Below are 23,345 nucleotides of genomic sequence, written 5' to 3'. Positions count from 1 at the left end.
ACTTTCGGGGGAGGCCTTATATTTAGCAATTCAGCAACACCTCTACTAGGTCTTATTTTTTGGGGATGTCTTATTTTCAGGAAAACAGGGTAGATGTAAAGGCCTCCTGTCAACGGAAATATAGTCTCATGTATGCCTTTCAATACAAAGGGTGCAACGGCTAAGAGTTACTCATAAAAATATTAGTAATAGTAGAAGGAACAATAGAATAAGTAGAATAAGAAAACAAAGTTCTTCTTAATGAACAAGTCTTTGCATATCTGTGTCCTGAATGTCTGCCTTTCTTAGTGTATCTCACCTTTGCCAGGTGCTTTTGGGGGATTTTTTAGTCTGATCCACCTTTACTTAGACACTGTTGTAGGATGGGAATAAAGTTCATCTGTCATATACTTCTGGTTTCTTTAGGAAGCAGAGGCTATATCATCTCACTCAAGATTTAAGGAGTCATCAGCTGTAAGTGGAATATTCTGGCTTGGTCTTGTGACTAAGTCTAGAAACTTTTTCTCTCTTTTTTCCTCTGAGATTGTCTTTTCAAGGCCCTGGAGTCAATTTTGGCAGAAGGGATTGGTTTGTCTTGGTAGATGATACAGGTGGGAGGAGAACAACCACTATATGATTTTTGTTGTTGTTGCATCCTCCCCCCCACCCCCCCCACCCCATTCCCGTATTTCTTGTCTTAAAATCAAACATAAAATGTCAAGACGATAAGCTGACATGTCCAACCTAGGCCATTGAACTTGTAAAGATAGTTAGGGAATTCTGAAAGCTATTGTCCAATGATGTAACTTTTTCAAACTTCAAAAGTATAGCTAATTAGTAGGTAGTTTATTGTACCTGGTGACATGTCAGGCAATATAGTAGCCCTCACCTTGCTTCCAGTCTGCAACATTGACTACACTAGCCAACACACATTTTGGTGCCCTGTTCCTGGGTATATTTGGACTGCTTATTCCAAAAATGGTACCAATTTTTCCCTATGAGCTCTACTTTTTGAGATACAGAACATATGCCATCTTCCAGTTGTCATCTGCTTGGTTGTTGTATGTCTTTCGGGCTGTGTGGCCATGTTCCAGAAGTATTCTCTCCTGATGTTTTGCCCACATCTATGGCTGGCATCCTCAGAGGTTGTGAGGTATGGATAAACTAAGTAAGGAAAGGAAAGAATATATATCTGTAGAGAGTCCAGGGTGTGGCATCTGCTTGCCCGTAACAAAATCATGATAACTATATCTAAGAAACTAGAACAGATGCATTTTATCCAATGCAATTTTCTGAATCAGTGTCCCAAATAACCAGAAACCAAGACACTTAAGACTTTTTTTTCGTTGGGCTGTAAAGAATACAGTAGCTTCCTTGTATAAGGAGAAAGCCTGAGTTCTTAATGGCAATAGATAAGCCACACTTTATTGTATAATTCTGTGCCCATAGTACTAGTTATGCTGGAGGAAGAAGGGGAATTCTCTGTTGTAGTTCTTCCCAAAAGTGACCTTTCCAAACTGGCAAAAATATCTGACTTTCTGACAAACTTGAAACGTCAGGTAGGTAAATTTATAAGTATGAGCGTTTTCCAACCTTCATTTGCAGCAGGCAAATGAAATATTCAAATAAGTTGTAATTCTACTCGTGTCGGTTCTAGCTCTTAAATTATTGTCTGTAGCTTCATATGGTAGCTTCATATCAACACTAATGTACCTTCAAACCACTACACTGGCTTTCAGCTCTTAAATACCACAAAAAGGGCATACATCTCTGCAATATTTGTCAGAGCCTCTCTTGTACAACATTATAAGCCAATTCTTTTCCTTTTTTTCTTGTACACTTAGCTAATTGGCATTGGCAGTTTTTGGATTTTCATTTGTCACCAACATTTTTTAAAAAAATCTCTTTTCACATGTCCCTCCCCCCCACCCCGGCTTTCCTTTAAGTGGTGTTCTCATTGATCAGTTAAGAAAAACCCTCTAATGCAAAGAGAACAGATTTGATAGGAGAAGAATTTGTGAATTTAAAAAAGTAGTTTCCTATCTCCTTTTACATGAGACAGTGGTCTTTGTGACCTGAAGATATGAACCATGAGATCTGAAATTTGTACTTTAAAAAGAGGTGCAGCAAATTGACTGAGATTGGCTCGAGCCACTATAGAAAGGTTTGACCTAGTTCTGTCAATCTGTTTGGCAGGGCAGGCTGAGTTGCTGTTCATCTGTGAGGTTTTTAAAATCAAACACAGGCAATGAACTCATGCTTCAATTAGGAACATTAATATTTTACTTTTTGGATGTGCATCAATGGGTTAAAGCAATTTTTAAAAAAATTATTACCGAAAGTTGATTGGGCACACTGTCAACCTGCGAAACTGCTTGTTACATTTTCTTCCAACATGGCAACATAATCTCCATGCATGCTCATTGTGAACAGTCTGTTAGGGTGCATCCACACTGCATTTTTAATACTGTTTGACACCCCTTTAACTACCATGGCTCAGTGCAATGGAATTCTGATATTTGTGGTTCGGAGGATAACCAGCACTCTTTGGCGGAGAAGGCTAATGATCTCACAAAACTGCAACTCCCATGATTCCATAGTGTTGAGTGAGTCATGGCAGTTAAAGTGGTGTGAACCACATTTATTTTATCGTATAGAGGCACCCTTTGAAAGCCTTATATGTGCTTCAATAGCATATGTTTATCTTCAGTAATGTATAATAAAGCTTTGTTATTGTTGTGTGCCTTCAAATTGTTTCTGACTTTAAGGCAAACATATCACAGGGTTTTCTTTGCAGAATCTGTTCAGAGAGGATTTGATTGTCTTTCTCTGAGGCCAAGAGAGTGTGACTTGCCCAAGGCCGCCAAGGGAAAATCCATAACTAAGCAGGAATTTGACTCTGATCTCCTAGTCCAGTGCTGGCTCTCGTGCAGCTTTAATCTCTTTCTTTTTCTCTGTACTTTTTGCCCTTTTTTGTTGTTTTGGGATCTACTTTGTCCTTGTGATTTTTCTTCTATAAACTTAAATATTAATCCATTGTTTCCTATATGACTGCCTGACAGTTTACTTATTTATTTATTTACAGTATTTATATTCCGCCCTTCTTACCCCAAAGGGGACTCAGGGCGGATCACAATGTGCACATATAATGGCAAACATTCAATGCCATATAAACATAGAGACAGAAAGAGAGACAGAGATGCAGAGGCAATTTAACATTCTCCAGATTCTAGCTTCCTGAGGGTATGCTCGATTCCGGCCACAAGGGGGAGCAGCTGCTTCATCATCCATTGTGGCATCTTGATGGATACGTCCTCATTCCAAATGGGAGCTGGACGAGTTTTAGGGTGTCGTAAATTAGTTAAATGTGCCTCCCCGCAGAGCAGTACCTAAATTCCGACTTGATAAATGCAACTATCTTTCGGTTGCTTAGGTCAACAATGAGCAGGGGCTATTTTTTATTTTATTTTAATTATCGGGTGCTCACCCCGACATGGGCTGGCCTCGAACTCACGACCTCTTAGTCAGAGTGATTTATTGCAGCTGGCTACTTAGCTGCGCCACAGATCATCAATTGGATGATCCCCCTTTTCTGTGTAGGGAGAAGACATTGACAAAGTATTTTTTAAAACACTGAATGATCAAAATATTTATTTATTTTATTTATATACCACTCTTCTTCTCCGGGGGAAAATATGATTAAGTATGATTTAAGTCTTTTTGGGTTCACTGCCTCTCTGTGAGTCTCTTCTTCATATATAGATCCTTGATAATCAAATCTGAAAATAGGCATCTAACACAATAAACTCATAGAATCATAGAATCATAGAATAGTAGAGTTGGAAGAGACCTCATGGGCCATCTAGTCCAACCCCCTGCCAAGAAGCAGGAAATCGCATTCAAAGCACCCCCGACAGATGGCCATCCAGCCTCTGCTTAAAAGCCTCCAAGGAGGGAGCCTCCACCACAGTCTGGGGCAGAGAGTTCCACTGCCGAACAGCCCTCACAGTGAGGAAGTTCTTCCTGATGTTCAGGTGGAATCTCCTTTCCTGTAGTTTGAAGCCATTGTTCCGCGTCCTAGTCTGCAGGGCAGCAGAAAACAAGCTTGCTCCCTCCTCCCTATGACTTCCCCTCACATATTTGTACATGCCATGGCTATCATGTCTCCTCTTAGCCTTCTCTTCTGCAGGCTAAACATGCCCAGTTCTTTATGTAGGGCAGAGAAGGAATGTTTCTGAGTAGTTATATATTTTTATGGCCCATTTCTCAATTTGTACAGGTTCATAGTTGCCCCAAAATGTGGAGTGCATCAAAGAGCAGGAGGCAGGACTAGAAGATTAAAGTTTCATGTGGCAAATAACATATCCACATGACAGGTTTAATTCTAACCATTTACATTCAAAAGAATTTTGACATTATGGTACTTACAAATATATAAACTGTGAAATCTAAGGTTATGTGAAAACCTTATATTTGTATAAAATCATTAAGTCCTGAGCCAGGAATGAAAGAAGAAATGTCATCAGTTCATGACAAAGTGCATATTTGAAAAAGGAGCTTGATCAATTACTTTTTAAAGTAACTATATTCTTAATACTATAAATTATTCAATATAAACATGAAAGAGTAAACTTTATTAATAGTGAGAGAAGTCAGGTTCTTGACATTGATTAAGGAGAAATCTTTGACAATTTTAAAGAAAAACTAGGACTTATTTGTTAGTTTTTTACATCAAAAATGAGGACAAACTTCTATTATTGGTTTTCTGATTTGAAGAGTGTCATTAAAAGTATAGAGTGGTTGTACAGTGATATTTCAAGGGAGCAAAAATTAAGAAGTTAAAATAATCAGAATGAGTGTGAGGCATATGGTACATTAATTTTTGTCGTATTTGTAGGATGGGGTTGTAGTGTTTAGGACAGTGGTTCTCAACCTGGGGTCCCCGGATGTTTTGGCCTTCGACTCCCAGAAATCCTAACAGCTGGTAAACTGGCTGGGATTTCTGGGAGTTGTTGACCAAAGCATCTGGGGACCCCAGGTTGAGAACCACTGGTTTAGGATGATTGTTTTAGATTGAGTTCTGTTAGTTGTTTTAGTCTAGTTTTATATATTAAGATTTTTTTAATGTTTTGTTTCTGGAAGTATGCCACTTTAATATGTGTTTCTGTATATTTTTCTGTTTGTATGTTTGTAGATTTGTTTGCTTGAATAAAAATTAATGAAAAAAAATTCCAAGAAAACCCAATTCGTTGATTTGTCTTAGGGTTCCCATATGTCATAAATTATTTGAAGGCACACAACAGAAACGAAGTAGACTCACCTTTTGGCTGATATATATTATTTCATTAAAAGAAGCAAGGCTCCACTTATTTCTGGTCTAGAAATTAAATTTGAAATGATTAAGGACTTTTAGAATCCTTCTCCCCTTCCCACCCCACTGAGTTCAAATCAACTAAGCTGGTTCTTCAGTATGTTGTTACCACTTTCCTATTTTAAATGTACATAAAAGATATTTTATGTATGTACCTTAAAATATAAAGTATGAATGCAACAACTGCACACTTGTTAACTGTGCTAGTATGCAGGAAACTGCTTTCATTCAGGTCCCTGAGTTAATGCTTGGAGTTGTGGTAAAGACCCACTTGGCTCTTCACAATAAAGTAACTTAAAATAAAGAAAGTTTTGGAAAATACAGGTCTCTTCTCTTAGTTGTTTACATAACTGAGATATAATTTTTTAGATTTTGAAAATCATGTATTTTTTGAAGGAGCATGCACACAGGTTGTTTTAGCAAACTTTAACTGGTTGTATGATTTTAAAGCATAACCAACTCACAGTCTTGTGCTATTTTGACTATATACACTAGGGAATAAATACTGTATTGAAATAATTATTTGTTCGTTCTCTTTATACTATTTATACTATTTGCCTGAATAATACTCCTAAACAGTTTTGGGTTCATGCTATTAAATTTACTTTCATTGCTGTCAAATACATTAGTGTGAACCTGGTTTGGCTTATGGGGAAGTCTTTTGGAGTACCAGAATCCAAAGCATTAGTATACCTTTGAACTGAACAGTAGAACACACAAAAAGGGCAGAGTTTGGTTTGAATAGTACAGGCAGTCCCTGAGTTACAAACATCTGACTTATATATGACTCCTAGTAACAAACGGGGATGAGACAACAGGAAGTGATTATCATGGGGTTGTTCCTTGGAATAGGGAAGTTTTGCTTAAATTATTCATTCCTGCAGGGCGAAATTAATGATCGTTTTCTCCTTGCTGCAGGAACATCTTTGAAATGTGCAGTTTGTAAAGACTTTCTCATAAAGGAGAAAAAAACCTTCCTTTCTCGGCCTTTTCCTGTTCCTCTGACACAGCATGACATGGTCAGGACAGCCAAGGATCAGTCTGATATCAGCTGTAGTCTTATACCGATCATGATGACATCATCATACTCAGGATAGTCCTTGAGGAACCTGCATGTCATGCAATTCAGAACATATATTGCAACAATCTTCATTTAGTGTTAGAAATAATATACTCTACACAGACATGTTGAGGAATTGGTGGGGTGGGGTGGGGGGCACCCATTTGAGGATCTTTGTTGCCAGCTATGTCTCTGGGAGTCCTCTGGAAATCCCAAAGGAATCCATCATAACCTGGACGGATAGGGAAGAAAATGAAAAAATTGTGTTAGTAGGATTCTCCTTCTTTGGATGTCCTGATGCTCAAGAAGCTCTTTCTCTATCCCCCAGCTCCCATCTTCAGGTGTAGTAGTAATATTTTAATTTCTATTTCATATGTTGATATATTTTCTCCTGTCTTTTTAAAAAAAGTGGTTACCTTGCCATAGTCCATATTCATTCATGTCTCTTTTTTCATCTATCTTTATTGAAAGAAAATATTTTTATATTATTTAAAAGACAGATCTAGGCCAGGTGAGTTGGGAAATAGAAGGTGGAGGAAAATAAAAAAGAAATAATAATAATAATAATAATAATAATAATAATAATAATAATAATGGCTCACGAATGGGACACTGAAGGAGACAGAGGGCCTGATGCTTGCAGCCCAGGAGCAGGCCATCAGAACAAATGCAATTAAGGCCAAGATCGAAAAGTCAGCCAGTGACAAGAAAATCACACAGACAGACTACAAACAGAGGCACAACTATGTGGCCCAATAATTCATTGGAACTTATGCCACCACCTCCCAGCAGTAAAGAATTGGTGGGATCACAAACCTGCCAAGGTAATGGAAAATGAACACACAAAAATACTGTGGGATTTTCAAATCCAGGCTGACAAAGTTTTGGAACACAACACACCAGACCTCACAGTTGTGGAAAAGAAAAAGGTTTGGATTATTGATGTCACCATACCAGGTGACAGTCGAATTGACAAAAAACAACAGGAAAAACTCAGCCGTTATCAGGACCTCAAGATCGAACTGTAAAGGCTCTGGCATAAACCAGAACAGGTGGTCCCAGTGGTAATCGGCGCACTGGGTACCTTGCCAAAAGATCTCAGCAGGCATTTGGAAAACAATACACATTGACAAAATTACGATCTGTCAACTGCCAAAGGCCACCTTACTGGGATCTGCACTCATCATCCAAAAATACATCACACAGTCCTAAACACTTGGGAAGTGTTCGACTTGTGATTTTGTGATGCGAAATCCAGTATATATCGCTCGCTTGCTGTGTCATACTATGTCTTTGTGTCAATAATAATAATAATAATAATAATAATAAAGAATAAAATAAAATGTACAAAATGTTATATATACAATATAGTAAAGAAGTAGAATAGATACAATAGGGGAAGGGTATTGTTGACTTCCAGTCTCCTTCATCCGGGTTTTTAGTCCTCTTATATTGTTTCATATCTGTTTCTTCTTTTCTCATATCAATCTCTGATTTAAATACAGTATCTATATCTTCTCCTAATAGTATAAAATCATCATTTTTTCTTGTTTCAAATATTCTTTAAATAAAGTCCAATCTGTTGCTTTAATAGTCGTGTCTTGATATTTCTTCAGATACTGTGTAAAACAGTCTATATTAATTATATCTGCCATTTTCATTAACCATTCTTCTTTCGTTCGTATTTCCTTATTTTTCTTGTGTAAGTTATTCTCACTGCAATAGCTAAGTACGATTTGGAACAATAAATTAAAAAATGCATATTCCTATGACCTCAAAGAAAACTGGTACAAAATGATGTACCAGTGGTATATTACTCCCAAGAAACTGTCAATGTTGCACCCCAACAAGGGTCCATCTTGCTCTCAACACACACCACTGAGACAGACTTGATATAAACAGTTTATTGACAAAAAGGTAACAAAAAATAAGGCAAAAAGCAATAAGGAAATGCAGTAATCCAAATAGAATTCAGTGTCCCAAAAACAGCAAGTAAATCCTTAAAAGACGAGACTTAAAACAGGAACATGTTCTTCAAAGCAAAATCCATAGTAAAGGATACAAACAGGAGCATGAAGACAAGAATATTTCCCAGAAACCATAGGTAAGGCCTGAACGAGGACGTGAAGCTTGGAAACAGGAACAAACAGGAGATCTTGCTCTGAAAGCAAAGTTGCTTGATCTGAAATGTGTCCCCACATTTCCCCCTATTTGCCCATTCTTACAAGACATGAAGGCATTCCGTTGACCTTGGGTTCACAGCCTTTTGGCAGCAATCCTTAGCAAACGTCTAGGGAGTTTGGTTCTCAGACTCAGCCTTGCTTCTCTGTCTAATTGGACTTCCTCATTATCACTTTCAGAACCACCTGGTTGTTGTTGACTTTCCCTGCCCTCCTCCTGTTCTGAGAGCTGTGAAAGGTCACTCTGATCTAAAGCCTCATTTTGGCCTGCTAACTCATCTTGGCTGCCTGCCTGTGGCCTTCTCAATCTCTGGCTGCTCAGACTGTCTAACATTTTCAGTTTCAGACTGTGCAAACTCAAATCCCCCTTCATCATCAGACTGAACCACAACAGTCAAAAAGTTATAAAAATGTCCCGGATAAATACTATAAGTGCGATACACCAACAGGTTCATTCTACCATATGTGGTGGAACAGTAAAACAGCAAAACAATTTTGGAGACTTATACATGCTATAACACAGAATATACGGAATATAAAATATATACTGAATATAAAATTTGTAGTGAAACCAGAATATTTTCTGCTAGGAATGACTGATATGAAACTAAATAAAAATCAAGAAGTTTTATTTTAATTACTCATTTATGTCTCTTGATACATAATACATAACTTTTTTAACCAATTGATCATCATCCATCCCCGATTCTTTTCCTTTACGTGTTTGCATTTCTACATGAAAATTGGTGGAACTGTATGGTGAAAAAACAGTCTGCATCTTGGAGAAGCCTTAAATGGTTGTACTATAACTAATCATTATGTATTTGTTTCCATCTTTAAACTGAGTCATAAAGCTAGAGTTTTCTATGTACCCATTCTACCCTAAAGGTCTTATTCCAAATTACCTTAGTCTGTGATGACTACTTTGCTTTTAACATTTGGAAGTGTTTGTTTCTTCTGTCAGGGTTGTCATTATTGGGGAGATACGGAAATTAGTTCAATATGTTTTATGTTAAGCTGTGAGGGTGGAATGGGAGATAAGACGCCAAATTGGGATCAGCGTTCGTGAAGTTTTCCTAAGAAATATGAGTCTCTTCATTGACAAACATCTGTATGAAAAACACTATATGCCTTTCACTTAAGAAAAGCTAAGGGTAACTATTCGAAATGCATACTATAGCATACTGATTCATAACACATATGGCATACAATGCACTGTACATGTGCAAATGTTTTCTCTCCACCTTATTGTTTTGGAAAGCTTACATTTCAAGAACTGTTTATTTTTAGATACTGCATCAGATGTTAACCAGCTGGCTGTGAAGTACTTCATTTGCTATACATCTGTATTTTTTGTTTTCAGATTCTTGCTCAAACTCAAATGCTATTTTAAGATGTGTTGTTTTACCTTAATAGAAAAATGTGAGCTAACAACACAGTATATCTGAATACGGAGAGGATAAATTAGGTGATAAGGACTTCCATGGAATATTTGTAGCATATGAGTGAGGTGTCCTTGTTTATAGAATGCTGCATAGATTAGCGAACCTGACTTGTAAAAACCTGAAGCTTAAAAGAAGTGACTTAAAGTGTTTTTTCATGCTGCAGAATAAACAAGGTGGAAGGGGAAAATATGGAGGGTCCCACAGCCCCCCTTCCCTGCCATGGAAAATGTCACCCTCAGAAAAAGCAATGGCAAACCACTTCTGAACAAGTATTGCCAAGAATATCCTATAATAAGTTCATCTTAGGATCATTTTAGTTGGAAACAATCAGAAGGCATACAACACGCAGGGAGTGGAAAGACAAGATTTGGCTACCTGTCTAATTGCTGCTTTCAGCATCAGACCATTTGGCTACATTTCTCCTTATGAAACCCGGATTTGGCAAACTGAAATCAATATCTGTCTTTCCTGATAAGTGACAGTCACCAATTACAGTCATATCTCTAGTAACTCAGAAAAGGGCTACTTTGGATGACTATTTCCAACAAATCTTACATGAAGTAGTTTGATGTACAATTTTGATGTAATTCAATTGTCAGTAAAGTAGCCATATAGATGTAGTGTTAATCACTTGTAGCCACCCGTTCATAATGAATACTGATTTCATTATATTTCATCCTACTGTTTCTCCAGAAAACTCAGGGGTATGTCCCCTCTCGCCCTGGCCACAATTACGCAGTTCAGTTATTAAACAATCCTCTGATATAGTGAAATATTTAGTCTAATATTCTATTATCCACTGCAGAGGGAATTAGAGTATAGTTCATTGGTCATAGGCAACTCCCAAAGCTATTTTTGACATTCCTGAGATTCCCTGTTGTTGGTGACATGGATGAAAAAAGTGTCATTTTTCAGTCACAGAGGACACTAAGAACAACCAATTTTGCTATGAAATGCCCATCAAACCAAAAGGATTAGAAATCTACACAAGCAGACACAACTCCCTCCCCCTAATTTATTGTATGTGGTAGATTTGTCCCCATACCTTCTAAAGAAGTCTATCGCTGCATTATGCTTAGAACCTCAACCAAGGCTGATTGCCTGCTCTCCTCTGGTTACTGTGCGTTTATAGAAAAGGCTGGAGAATGTGTAGCTAATATTTAGGAATGTGAGAATGTGAGGGACTGGAATAGTAATTTGGGGGACTTTAAAAGTACATGTGTCCATGTTACAACCATCTGTTGAGTTCTAATTACAGTAGAGTCTCACTTATCCAAGCCTCGCTTATCCAAGCCTCTGGATAATCCAAGCCATTTTTGTAGTCAATGTTTTCAATATCATGATATTTTGGTGCTAAATTCGTAAATACATTAATTACAGCATAACATTACTGTGTATTGAACTACTTTTTCTGTCAAATTTGTTGTCTAACATGATGTTTTGGTGCTTAATTTGTAAAATCATGACCTAATTTGATGTTTAATAGGCTTTTCCTTAATCCCTCCTTATTATCCAAGATATTCACTTATCCAAGCTTCTGCTGGCCCGTTTAGCTTGGATAAGTGAGACTCTACTGTACTTGGTTCTTTTTATGATGTTTTTATGTATTTGTTGTTGTATGTCTTCAAATCAACTACACCTTACAGTACCCCTATCATAAGGTTTTCTAGCCAGGTATGCTTTGGCCTTCCTTTTAGACTGAGATACTGTAATGTGATTTGCCCAAGATCGCAGAAGGCATTTCTGTGGCTGAGTGGAAATTCAATCCCTGGTCTTCCAAGGGACCTAGTTCAATGCTCAGCATGTTTGTGTGTGTAGTGGAATTGGTGATTCACAATAGTTTTATCTAACTGTTTTGTGAATAAATGTCATGGGATTTTTTTTTAAAAGCTTATTTGTCCAGATACTAACAGTTACACATCTCTAACAGAAGCCTGCCCTTTAAAGAGTGTAATATAAGTGATCTGAAAAAATCTTCTGTGAAACTGTTGGAAAAGAACAGTGTGTCTTTTTCAAAATGCCAGTAAAATTGCAACTTGTCTTTCTGCTCTATTCTGGATCTGGTGTCTTTGGCTTATGATACAGATTTGAAAACTGGCTTGAATTACCATGTTTAATTAAAATTCTGTTGCAAATACCATACCGTTAATGGTTTTCATTGGAAATGAAATTATATGTGTGTGGGAGGGAGAGGAAACCAGCTCACAAAAACAAAGGAAGAATGTGGAAGACCCCTTGTGTAGTGTGTCTCCTGACTACAAGTGCAATAAAGTTGTGGTTTATCTGCATACTTCTGACAATAATTAAAGTTATTTGGAGGATGTAACACCCTCTGTAGAATATTTTACACGAATGACTTTCTGTTACCAGTTTTACGTTGTCACAGGACTTACCTAGAAATGTAAAATACAGTTAGTGATATAGCTAGACCTTTTTCTCTGTTTGAAGGAGGGGTTTAAAGTAAAGGAGAGACTTGATCCAAGCTTTTAAAAAGATCTCATGTCAGAAAGGGAACTGCTGCTGCTGGGTTTCTAATAAGCATGTAGGGAAGGATTGTATATCTCAAGTCTTAAGTTTAAATTTAAAGCGAACATTCAGACTGCTCCCTACTATCAGTATCAGTGGTCAAGGACTGCGGCTTTGTTAACTATTGGGAGTAATCTGAAGGACAAATGACTTTTTAAAAGTATTTCTTAGTTCTGGTATATAGTTAGCCCTTCATATCCACAAACTTCGTATCCATGGATTCAAGCATTCACAGATTGAAAATCCCCCTTCACACCTCTCAAAAAAGATTCTAAAAATCAAATCTTTACTTTTATATAAGGGAGCCATTCTACTACATCATTGCATACAATGGGACTTCAATACAAGAGGGCCTGGAACCAAACCCTATCAGATACCAAAAGTCCTTTGTATTTGTTGCTCAAACTGGTTATGCTGGTTGTTTGATATTTTCAGATTCTTTCAAACAAAAGCACTGCGGCTGGAATGCAGAAAAAACAGGATTGTTCCTTAGTGTGGGAAGTGTTTGACAAGTCCTGTTGGGGTGGGAGGGATTTCATAGTGAATTAGTTCACATACATTCACTGGGAGATCCTGGCATCCTGGAAAGAGAGAGTAGTGTCCAATTTTAGCAGATAATTTTGTGGAATTTGCATGCTAATGTGGGAACGGAGTGACTGTTTCTTGGTACATGGTGTCATGGGGCAATGGCAATAGCTGCAATTCAGAACATATATTAGCATGATTTCTCCAAATCTTCTTTTGGGAAGTAACCCTGGCATTCTGCCAGGAATTAGGGCTGAAGACTAGGTGTTATGGACCTGGGGTGTATTTATGTTCAAGGTTTCTCCTGCGTAATATAATCCCTAATGGCAGGGATTGTGATTTCTTGTTTTTTTTCTGGGGATTCCATACTGAGTTGGCAAATATGCCTGGAAAGTGCTACATATGACCCTCTAGAAGCTGGTCTGCATCTCCCATCAGTCCTTACAACTGATTACCATATATGTTACATATGTATGAGTTGATTTCATGTTTAAATCAAGGGCATGTTTTGGGCCAACATTTATTTATTTATTTATTTTATATATTTTATATATTTTATATACCGCTCTTCTCCCCCAGGGGGACCCAGAGTGGTCTTACACAATGGCAGAATAAATGCCACACATAATACAACATGTAATAAAAACCAAACATAAAACACAAATAAAAGCCGGTATCCAAATCAAATTAAAACAATTAAAACCATGTGACCATTTAAACGGGAAGTTTCGAGCCAAAGTCAGAGCCAACCTGTGTTCGACTTAATATTAATCACAGAATTCATCAGGTCATATCAACTCATATCTTAGGATGGGCCAAAAGCTTGGTCCCACAGCCAGGTCTTCAGCTGCTTCCTGAAAGACATGAGTGAAGGGGCTTCCCTAATCTCCCTTGGCAAGGAGTTCCACAGCCACAGAGCCACCACCGAAAAAGCCCTGTCTCTTGTCCCCACCAACCGCACCTGTGACGGCGGGACAGAGAGCAGGGTCTCACTCAAAGATCTTGTCGGGGAGAGGTAAGTTGGACCAGAGCCGTTTAAGGTTTTGTAGGCCAAAGCCAGCACTTTGAATTGTGCCCGTAAGTTAACAGGCAGCCAGTGGAGCTGCTTCAACAGAGGAGTTGTATGCTCCCTGAATGGTGCTCCAGTTAGTAACCTGGCTGCAGAACGTTGGACTAGTTCCAGCTTCCGAACAGTCTTCAAAGGCAACCCCATGTAGAGTGCGTTGCAATAATCCAAACTAGATGTAACAAGAGCATGGACCACAGTGGCCAAGTCAGGTTTCCCAAGGTATGGGCGCAGTTGGCACACAATTTTGAGTTGTGCGAAGCCCCCCCTGGCCACCGCTGAAACCTGGGGTTCCAGACTCAGCGATGAGTCCAGGAGGAGTCCCAAACTTTGAACCTGTGCCTTTAGAGGGAGTGCGACCCCATCCAGCACTGGCTGTAACCCTGTGAATTATGAATGTTAATGTTACTTGTGGATAATTATTTCACAGAAAGGAGAAAGCACCAGTACTACCTAGAGGGCCTGATGCCCCTGGCAGCTGCCACCAGCAATTTCCTGCCCAGACATTCAAAAAGGCCAGGAATTGCACTGTGGTGGAGAGAATAAGGGTGCTTCTTTTAGGTTCTTCTGAGAGTAGAGGGTGTTTCTTTAGGTACTTCTCTGATGGACAAAGCTATTTCCTTTTGCCACTGCACTCAGAGAAGGGGATAGTTCCTTTTTTGGTTTTTTTACTAAAAGGTTTAGACTTACAGGCCATCTCCAAGTTACGAACAATATAGGTTCTGGAGGCTTGTTCTTAAGTTGAAGTTGTAAGTAAGTCAGAACAGGTAAATGTTTAAGTTTAGCCATATCTATATCGCGAGAGATAGAGAGAACTTTCGATAGCACAGGGAAGGGTTAACAGCTCTGTGGTGTTTTCCCCGTTCAGAAAACTTCATCTCACTTTCTGTTCATGTGATCATTGGATTTGGAAAAAAATGACTTCTTGTGGAAGCAGGGAGAAAGATTCACCTTTTCCCCATGATAGCTCTTATAAGAGTGAATTTCCCTTCTGAGGGGTAGATTTCCCCTTACTTCCTGTTGTCTCACCCCCTTCTTAACTATGAGTCGTTTGTAAGTCAGATTTTTGTTACTTGGGGACTGCCTGGTATATATGGGTATATAGGATATGTTAGTCCTGATAGCAGTTGCAACCCAACACCTTCTGGAAGTCCAGATGTGCCTCAACTCTGGTATACACAAACTCCTGTTTTCCTTCATTCTCCTCATTTATTATTGTTGCATCTTGCAGAATCTATTAGTCTCTCATCCCAACTTTTAGATACTCTGAGTCAGTGGTTCTCAACCTGTGGATCCCTAGATGTTTTGGCTTTCAACTTCCAGGAATCCTAACCACTGGTAAACTAGCTAGGATTTCTGGGAGTTGTAGGCCAAAACACCTGGGGACCCACGAGTTGAGAACCACTGCTCTGAGTTATGCCACCCATATTACACACATCCTCCTTGTTCCACCCACTTTCAGGCTTTAAGTTTATATATTTGCTGTACATATCCAGCCACCATTACTGATCAACATGACTCAGAACAGTTCCCTTCAATATTTAATTTTGTTTGTTGGCTCTTACTCATTAATTTCATGATTAAAAGTTGCCAGACTTGTCCTGTGCCTGAGTTTCAGATGTACCATCATGGGCAACTTGTGGTCCTCTAATGCTGCTGTACTTCAACATCTGTCTGCCCTAGCCAACAAAGCCAATAGTGAGTGATGAGAGGTGTTGCGCTCCAAAATCTTCTGGAGGGACATGCAATTTGCTGAAAATAAAAAATGAGAATTGTATCAGCTCACTCTACCCTGGCAGCACTCTCTTCCCTTTAATAGTAGTTTTCAACCTGAAGCTCTTAAGGGCAACATTGGAACCCTTCCTATCAAATCCCCTAGAAGTTCTGCAGCTGAGTAACCAAAGGTTTTTCTCTCTTGCCTAGTTTACTCCAATATATTGAGCCTGAGTGTGTATGTTTGTGTGTGTGTATGAGGGAGAAAGAATATCTCATCAGCCAAGAGACTGCTAATGCAGTGATAAACATGCAGCCAAAATGACCTAACACAATCTTGTTTGAGTATTTATCTATCATGTGGTATGCATATGCTGCCTGTCTGGAATAAGGCTGGAATTCTTTTCTCTTTCTAAATTCAACAAGCCGGCGAGAAAAGCTCCTGTGATTCTTCCCCATCTCACCTGCAATTTATTGTCTCTCTCAACTCAGCTTCTAGTGAATTTCTAAAATGACTTTAAATACTCATTGTTTATTATGGAGTTTTTTTTTCTTTAACTCTATTATTAGTTTGTCTCTCTTTCTGTCAGACATCTCAGCTAACTCCTCTCTCATTGCAAATGTATATTTTTGAATCACAACAGGAGGGGCTAATATTTTTGATAAGAGGAAACTGGGGGAAATGGTTTTACTCCTTCGCCCATAAATTGGACTATCCTTCTCTGTCTAGGTCCCCTTTTGGGCTCTGCCCAGATAATGGAACAGCACCACTCATAGATATGCAAGTCTGATTGTATTCCATCAGCTCAGGCAGAACTTATCTGCTTTGCCCCCTCAACAATTCTGACAACAGGGCACTGGTTCAGATGTAACGGGAAATCCTGCTTCCTTGCAGTATGAATCTGTCATAGTGAGGGTTTTTTTGTAAATCAGATTACTTAGTTCTTAACATACTCTCTTATCTTTTTCTCTCTTTTATGCTGTAGGTTTATAGCAAAGCCATGTGCCTTAGGCCTAAAGGTTCAGGCCAATGGACCACAAAAGGCTCAGCCTAATGCTATTCTTGAAAAAGTCTTCACTGCGATTACAAAGGTAAAGTATGTACAATACCTTTACATTATTTTGGAAAAATGAAAAGAGATTCTTCATTCACTGTGAGATATAATTCTCATTTAGAAGAAATGCTTAGTAAAATGCCATCTGGATTGGAAACTTCCCCTTTTTGGGACTTGGAGTGATGCCAGATTGGCAGTATTGTAAGATACGTGAGTGATTTCTCAGGCTCAGTTATTCAACATTTACTGGGATGGTAACAAGGAGCTCACAGCATACCATGTGGGGTCTTAAAAGGACATTGCAATATCATAATGTTTTCTAGAAGCAGGGCCAGTTAAGTTAAATGGCTCTTATTTCCAGATAGGTGTGGACAGGTTTATAATCCTTCAAAAGTTAAGAAAGAATCTGTTGAAAACACTCTCCTGGTCTACAGGTTTGCAAAGTAATTTCTTTTGCCCTCTTTAACTAACTTGTGGAAGCCATACCCTCTGAAACTTGAGTAAGTAGCTGCCAGCTTACTTTCACCATGCCAGGAAGACAGTCTGTGTGATAGGCTTATCCACTTAAGCTTTAGCACTCTTAATGATATAGAAGATAATTAAGTAGACTGAGGCAATGTTTTTTGCACCTGTGGATTATCCTTGGGTGTTTCCCATCTGAAGATGCATATACTACACAGTTGCATATACCACACCTCTCTTGTTGCCTCACATATTGAGGAGGTTCTCAGTCTATCACTGGCATTGAAACAATATTGCCGCACCACCCCCGCAAATGAAGAGCCACACACATGATTGGATTAACTAAGGGCAACTTTTATTATTGTTGCCTAATTAATTAACTGAATCTCTATGAACCCAGTCACTGTGCAGACTGTGAACATATCAATACAATTTTCCCGTACATTGGCTGCACCCGCAATGTGAAAGGCTTTGAAAAGTATGTCATGCTTTAAGCAAAGCAGGGTGAAATGTCGCACCGCCCCCATAACCCTGACTGATCTGGATGTAAGGGAATTAATGACTTGCACTGTGGCTGCATTATCGCACCAAAAGTGCACTGTGGAATTTGTGAATTGCTCTCCCCATAAGCTGATACAAGAATGGGGAAAAACTCTAAGAATGTCACGTCAACAGTAATACCCCCATTGTGCCAATCCCTTGGCCAGGGCTCAGCACACCAATGGCCGTCAAAAGACACTCCAAAACTCAGGGATCCCGCTGCATCTGAAGCTACTTGTTACGCGTCCTGCAACATCAGGTCCTGTCGCCAAAATCTGAAAGGCGACTAGAAGTAGGCAGTCCAACTAAGTTACATATGTAAAATGGGAAGGTGCACAAGCTTTCTTGTTAGCTCAGACATGAACATGTCTTGGTATAGCCTTAATATGTAATGAAAGTAAACAAAATAATTGTTAAATTGTTATTAGTAGGCATGTTTTAATTAATTGCTATTAATGTATATGGCTATTCATTTTTATTTGTGAGTTTTTAATGAAACAAGATCACTAGTGTATAGTTGAAAAGGCCAGCTGCAACTCTAGTAGCATAACAACAACAACAACAACACCAACAACAACAAAGGATTCCCTCAGTCAAGAAGCAGCCAGGCTTTGAATTCGCAAGGCCATTAAATGCTAATCAAGTTGGCCATTTGCAACATTCACACTTGCCTCAAAAACAGACAAGAGTTCTTTCTCCCAACCTGGACTTTCCACAGATGTATAAATCCCAATCCACTAGTTTCCTATAGACCTTCCGACCTCTGAAGATGCCTGCCATAGATGTGGGTGAAATGTCAGGAAAGAATGCTTCTGGAACATGGTCATACAGCCCGGAAAACTCACAGCAACTCAATAATACTTTTATTTCTTCTTTGCCTCTCCTCACAGCTCAAGGTGGATTACAACACTGCTAAAACACATAAACAAAACACATAATTATTTTAAAATACTTTGTAGAATACACATATTAATATTAAAACATATTTCCACAAAATACACTTTAAAATTAGACATGAAGTGGAAGTTTAAAATTTGTCATTAAAACTATTTGGGTAGGCCTGCTGGAAGAGATAGGTCTTCACTTATATCCTAAATTGCAACAGCCGATCTATCTGTTGGAGCTCTACCGGCAGGTCGTCGTGGAACAGCCGATGAAAAGGCCCATAAAACCCCACGGTTAAATTTAACTGAGGTTTGTTGAATCAAACCAGGATTGTCTTGTCATTATAAAATCCTCTTTTTGCATCCTTTTAGTAGTATAAAATTATTCACATTAATCTACTCCCTACTGTCTTAGTTTGGACAATGGAAGGGGATTGTGAATGTGAAGAATCTAAAATAAGGAGCCATAGTGGCCCAATGGATTGAACCCTTGGATTAAACCCTTGACTTGACGGTCACCGTCCCCTGGCCAACATCTTTGCAGACAGCCAATTCTCTCACACCAGAAGCTACTTGCAATATGTTCTGAAGCCGCTTCTGACATGATAAAAAGATCTGGGCAATCACCCCTGTGATTCTCACCCCTGTATTCCCACCCCTGTTCTAAACCTTGCATTCAGTTGCAGTACTATACAAGGCTTATATTGTTGTATATTCTGCACCTTTCAAAAGGAAAGCCATGTGACTTTTCATCTTGGGATTGTTTGCAATGTGGTTTGCACTGTTTCTTCTTATATAGAGCACATGTGTTCTTGTAGCAGCCTTTCTTCTTGTCTAAGCTTCTTGATCAGACAGTGATTGTAGGGCTGGTAGTGCCGTTTCGTTTCTGATAAAAAGCTTAGCAAGGAGTATACTCAGTGTCTGAGAGTATTCTCTCAAAACCACTTTATTTCTTCTTTAGGGAGGGGGATGATTGGATGTGCTAGTGTCTGTTCTTTATTGCTCTTTGTTTCCATTCACACTGGTCTGCAATTGCTCGTGTCCTTTGTATGCAGGTTAGCCTTGTATTTTACAAGTTGTATCCTCCATGCAAATGATTGCCATGTGATTCAGTACATACTTGACTTACATGCAGCCTACAAAACAACTGTTCTGCCCCCCTCCCAAATACTCACTTCAGAGTTTTTACTGCCCACCCGGGTATAGGTATAATTTGAAACAAAACTTAGAAGAGTTATTTCTTGATTGCAAAGATAGTATAAGACTTCTGCTGTTGGATAACAGGTGTGAGAATAAAGGGTTGTTTCTTTTTCTGCACCCACATAACATTTTGGGGCACTTGCTCATGAGTAGCCTTTTAAAGATTGCAGGCTCTGTTGCCAAGGTAACTTGTATTTGTGGAGACACACTCAAACTGATGACTCTTCTGGTCTCCTCTTTCCACCCCCATTTTGAAGTGGTGCAGCTGTTACATATGATTTTTTTTTGGATTTAAACACTTTTTCCCTGCCTGGCAGTTGAATATTTATCATGTTCACATAACATGGAGAATATCTGCTAAATTTGACTTCTATTCCCATCCAGTCCTACCTGTTTCTTTAGTTTGCTATACTCGAATATAAAGTAGCTTGTGCAAGCAATGGGTCGAATCCAATTACTAGTCCCACTTAGAATAGACCCACTGAATTAATGGAAAATTTACAAGTCAAAACTTATATAAATCCCACTGATACTGTGGGTCAACTCTAGTTGGGCTAGCAGTTTAATTAAAATCAGTTTCTAGCCTCTGTCATTTTTCGGTGACATTTACTTTAATCTAGTGGTTCCCAACTTGTGGACCGTGGCCCAACAGTGGGCCACGAGAACGAAAATCCGGTCCGTGAACATCCTTCCTCTTTATTTCTTTATTTTATTCCATAGAGTTTACCATTGCATTGGATAGACCACATCGGCTCTAGATTATGAAATATGGTTTTCTGTGCATGAGCAGATGGTGACTACTGGATGGCATATGTTCTGTATGAGAAACTAGAGCTGATGTGGTCTATCCAATGCATTTTTCTGAATCAGCAGCCCAAATAACCAAACCAAATGTAAAGTTGACCAAAAACTGATTTGTAACCCTTTTGGTACTAATGTTGGAGAGTGGTCCTTGTTCAAAGTGATCCCCGGTTGAGTGGTCCCTGGTAAAAGGGTTCCTGTTCAAGTGGTCCCTGGTCAAAAAAAAGGTTGGGAGCCTCTGCTTTAAGCACTCCAATTTTTATAAAGTCTTATCTAATTCACATTTTCTTCACTCTTTTATTTTCAGGTGCATTTTGTTGCCCAAGCTGAAAGAGAAAAATAGTGCTCAATGCATACATAAGTCCCGCTGATTCACTGAGTCGCTGTTATCTGTATTTACTCCAAATCAGTGTATTTATATTTACAGTAAACAACATTAAAAAGTATTATTACAAACTGAAAACAAAGGCTAGAGTTGGTTCAAGAAAGCCAAACTATATGTTTTAAAAATAAATATGATCTCTATTGACTGAATCTATATTATTAATATTGGTGATTATTAATATTGGTTCTGAAATGTCAGTGCAAGAATAATTTCTTGTTCCTTTAAAAATTTGATAGCATCCAGATGAGAAGAGGCTTGAAGGGTTGTCCAAGCAGCTGGACTGGGATGTTCGCAGTATTCAGCGTTGGTTTCGGCAAAGACGTAATCAAGAAAAGCCAAGCACTCTTCGAAGGTTCTGCGAAAGCTCGTAAGAAACTTCTTTTATCATTTACTTCCTAAATTTGAACACTGCTGATAAAAGTAGCTGTAATTACTGCTATTTGGGGGGGGGGGGAAACCCCACAGAGTGATGTAGGACATATTAGTCATACAGCTTGTTTCTCATTTCCAACCCAGCTGCAACAATTGTTCAAGACTGGCTCTGAAGTTAACAAAGTGATCTTATGGGAAGGGAATAGCAGAATGTATTTTGCAAAGTGAGAATGACCTGCATGCAGATGAAAGGCATCATATGATAGAAACATGAAGGCCTGTGGGTCTAATTGATCCAGTGGATTGGTTGCCATTTGGATACCTTCTTTCTTAAACTGCCTTAGCATCTAAAATGAACTTTATGGTTCCAGACCAGAGTTGGACCAGATAAAAAAAAATTGTGGCTTAAAACGTTTGGACATTCTAGCAAGTTCATTGCTAAGAGCATTTTTTGCACTGTCTAAAAAGCCCAGAGGCTTATCATTGTGCTCTCAGCTGTGTGTATTTTTTAAAAAGGTTTTAAAAAGCAAATTAAATGCTCATCTAATGGGATTTCATTGTTTTGGTTGTTATTGTAGTACAGCCTGATATGGGCAGGAGGGGGTGCTTAAAGCAAAACCTGCTTATAATATTAGAGCAAGACTGAACTGCAATTCATCCAGAAAATATAGGATTCACTGCAAAGTTACATTTGCCTGCAGCTTGACCAGGAGAAGCCTTCTGATGATTTGGAAGGAATTAACTTTCCTGTAAGCACGGTTCAAATAAGAAGGCAGTCATTTGTAAAAAGCCCAATTCATGATTCAGTTTTAATATGTATGTGAAAGACATCTTTCTGTTTCAAGTGCCCACAGGGGTCTAATAATAAGATACTTGTCTTAGTGAAGTATTTGCCACTTCTTCCAGCCACTGTGGAGCACATCTTAAAAGACAGAATGAGTAGTGCTCAAAGAAGAAGAAAGAGGGAAATGAGATGGTCAGGTCAGGCTTAGCTACATTTGTCTATAAGTTTGATCATTATACTTCTGTCTAAATAATAAGATGGCACTCCATTCCATGCTGAAAACAAGCATGGATTATCTCATGAAAATTTCATTGGAGTTCTTTATGTGATCAAAACTGTTGTTGGAGGGTTGTATTTGAGTGTTCAGGAAACGAATGTTCTATTAGACCTGTGTTTCCCAAACTCTAGTCCTCTAGGTGCTTGGACTTCATCTCTCAAAATCCCTTCGAATTGGTCAAAGTAGCTGGAACTTCTGGGAGTTGAAGTCCAAAACACCTGGAGTATTAGAATTTGGGAATCTCTGTATTAGACAAATCAGAGACAACAACACATACATCTGTAAATGTGAAGATAAGATCGAGGTTGCGATCCTATGAATAATTACCAGAATCAGTTCCAAACTTAGTGATGGGAATTGATAGGATATGTATAAAATTGCAGTATGATGCCTTTAGAAGACATCATGGTTTCTGATTTTTGAATCTTCATAATGTTAGCCTTGAGGATTACTGCCTTAGAGAAACAGTAAGCAGATTTTCAATAAGACCACTAAAACAATGTAAAATCTTTTTGTTTTAGTTGTTCTTGTTTTATGACAGCCAGATGCAGTGAATAAAACCGCTGATGTGACAAATGTGTATTTGTTAGAGCATTCCTTTTGAAATGAAGGGAGCTTAACTTTGATTTCCACAGTGCTCCAGACTCTCAGCAGAGCTTCTCCTAATGCCAAAGGCTTCCTATATCTTTTGGTGGCTCAATGCCTGGGTCAGGACACCAT

The 23,345-nt window shown here is 38.7% G+C and overlaps 1 protein-coding gene across 2 annotated transcripts in view; it reads left to right on the top strand.

Moving 5' to 3' along the window:
• Positions 1-23,345, top strand: part of cers6 (ceramide synthase 6) — a 134,057-nt gene that overhangs the window by 15,930 nt on the left and 94,782 nt on the right. For both annotated transcript variants that reach the window (XM_008125893.2, XM_008125892.2), the window contains exons 2-3: positions 16,852-16,957; positions 21,429-21,559. In XM_008125893.2, coding sequence (XP_008124100.1) covers positions 16,852-16,957; positions 21,429-21,559 — 237 coding nt within the window. The remainder of the gene's footprint in view (positions 1-16,851; positions 16,958-21,428; positions 21,560-23,345) is intronic.

Source organism: Anolis carolinensis, chromosome 1, assembly GCF_035594765.1.
Source record: "Anolis carolinensis isolate JA03-04 chromosome 1, rAnoCar3.1.pri, whole genome shotgun sequence".
Classification (NCBI taxonomy): Eukaryota; Metazoa; Chordata; class Lepidosauria; order Squamata; family Dactyloidae; genus Anolis; species Anolis carolinensis.
This window is presented reverse-complemented; position numbering and strand designations above follow the sequence as displayed.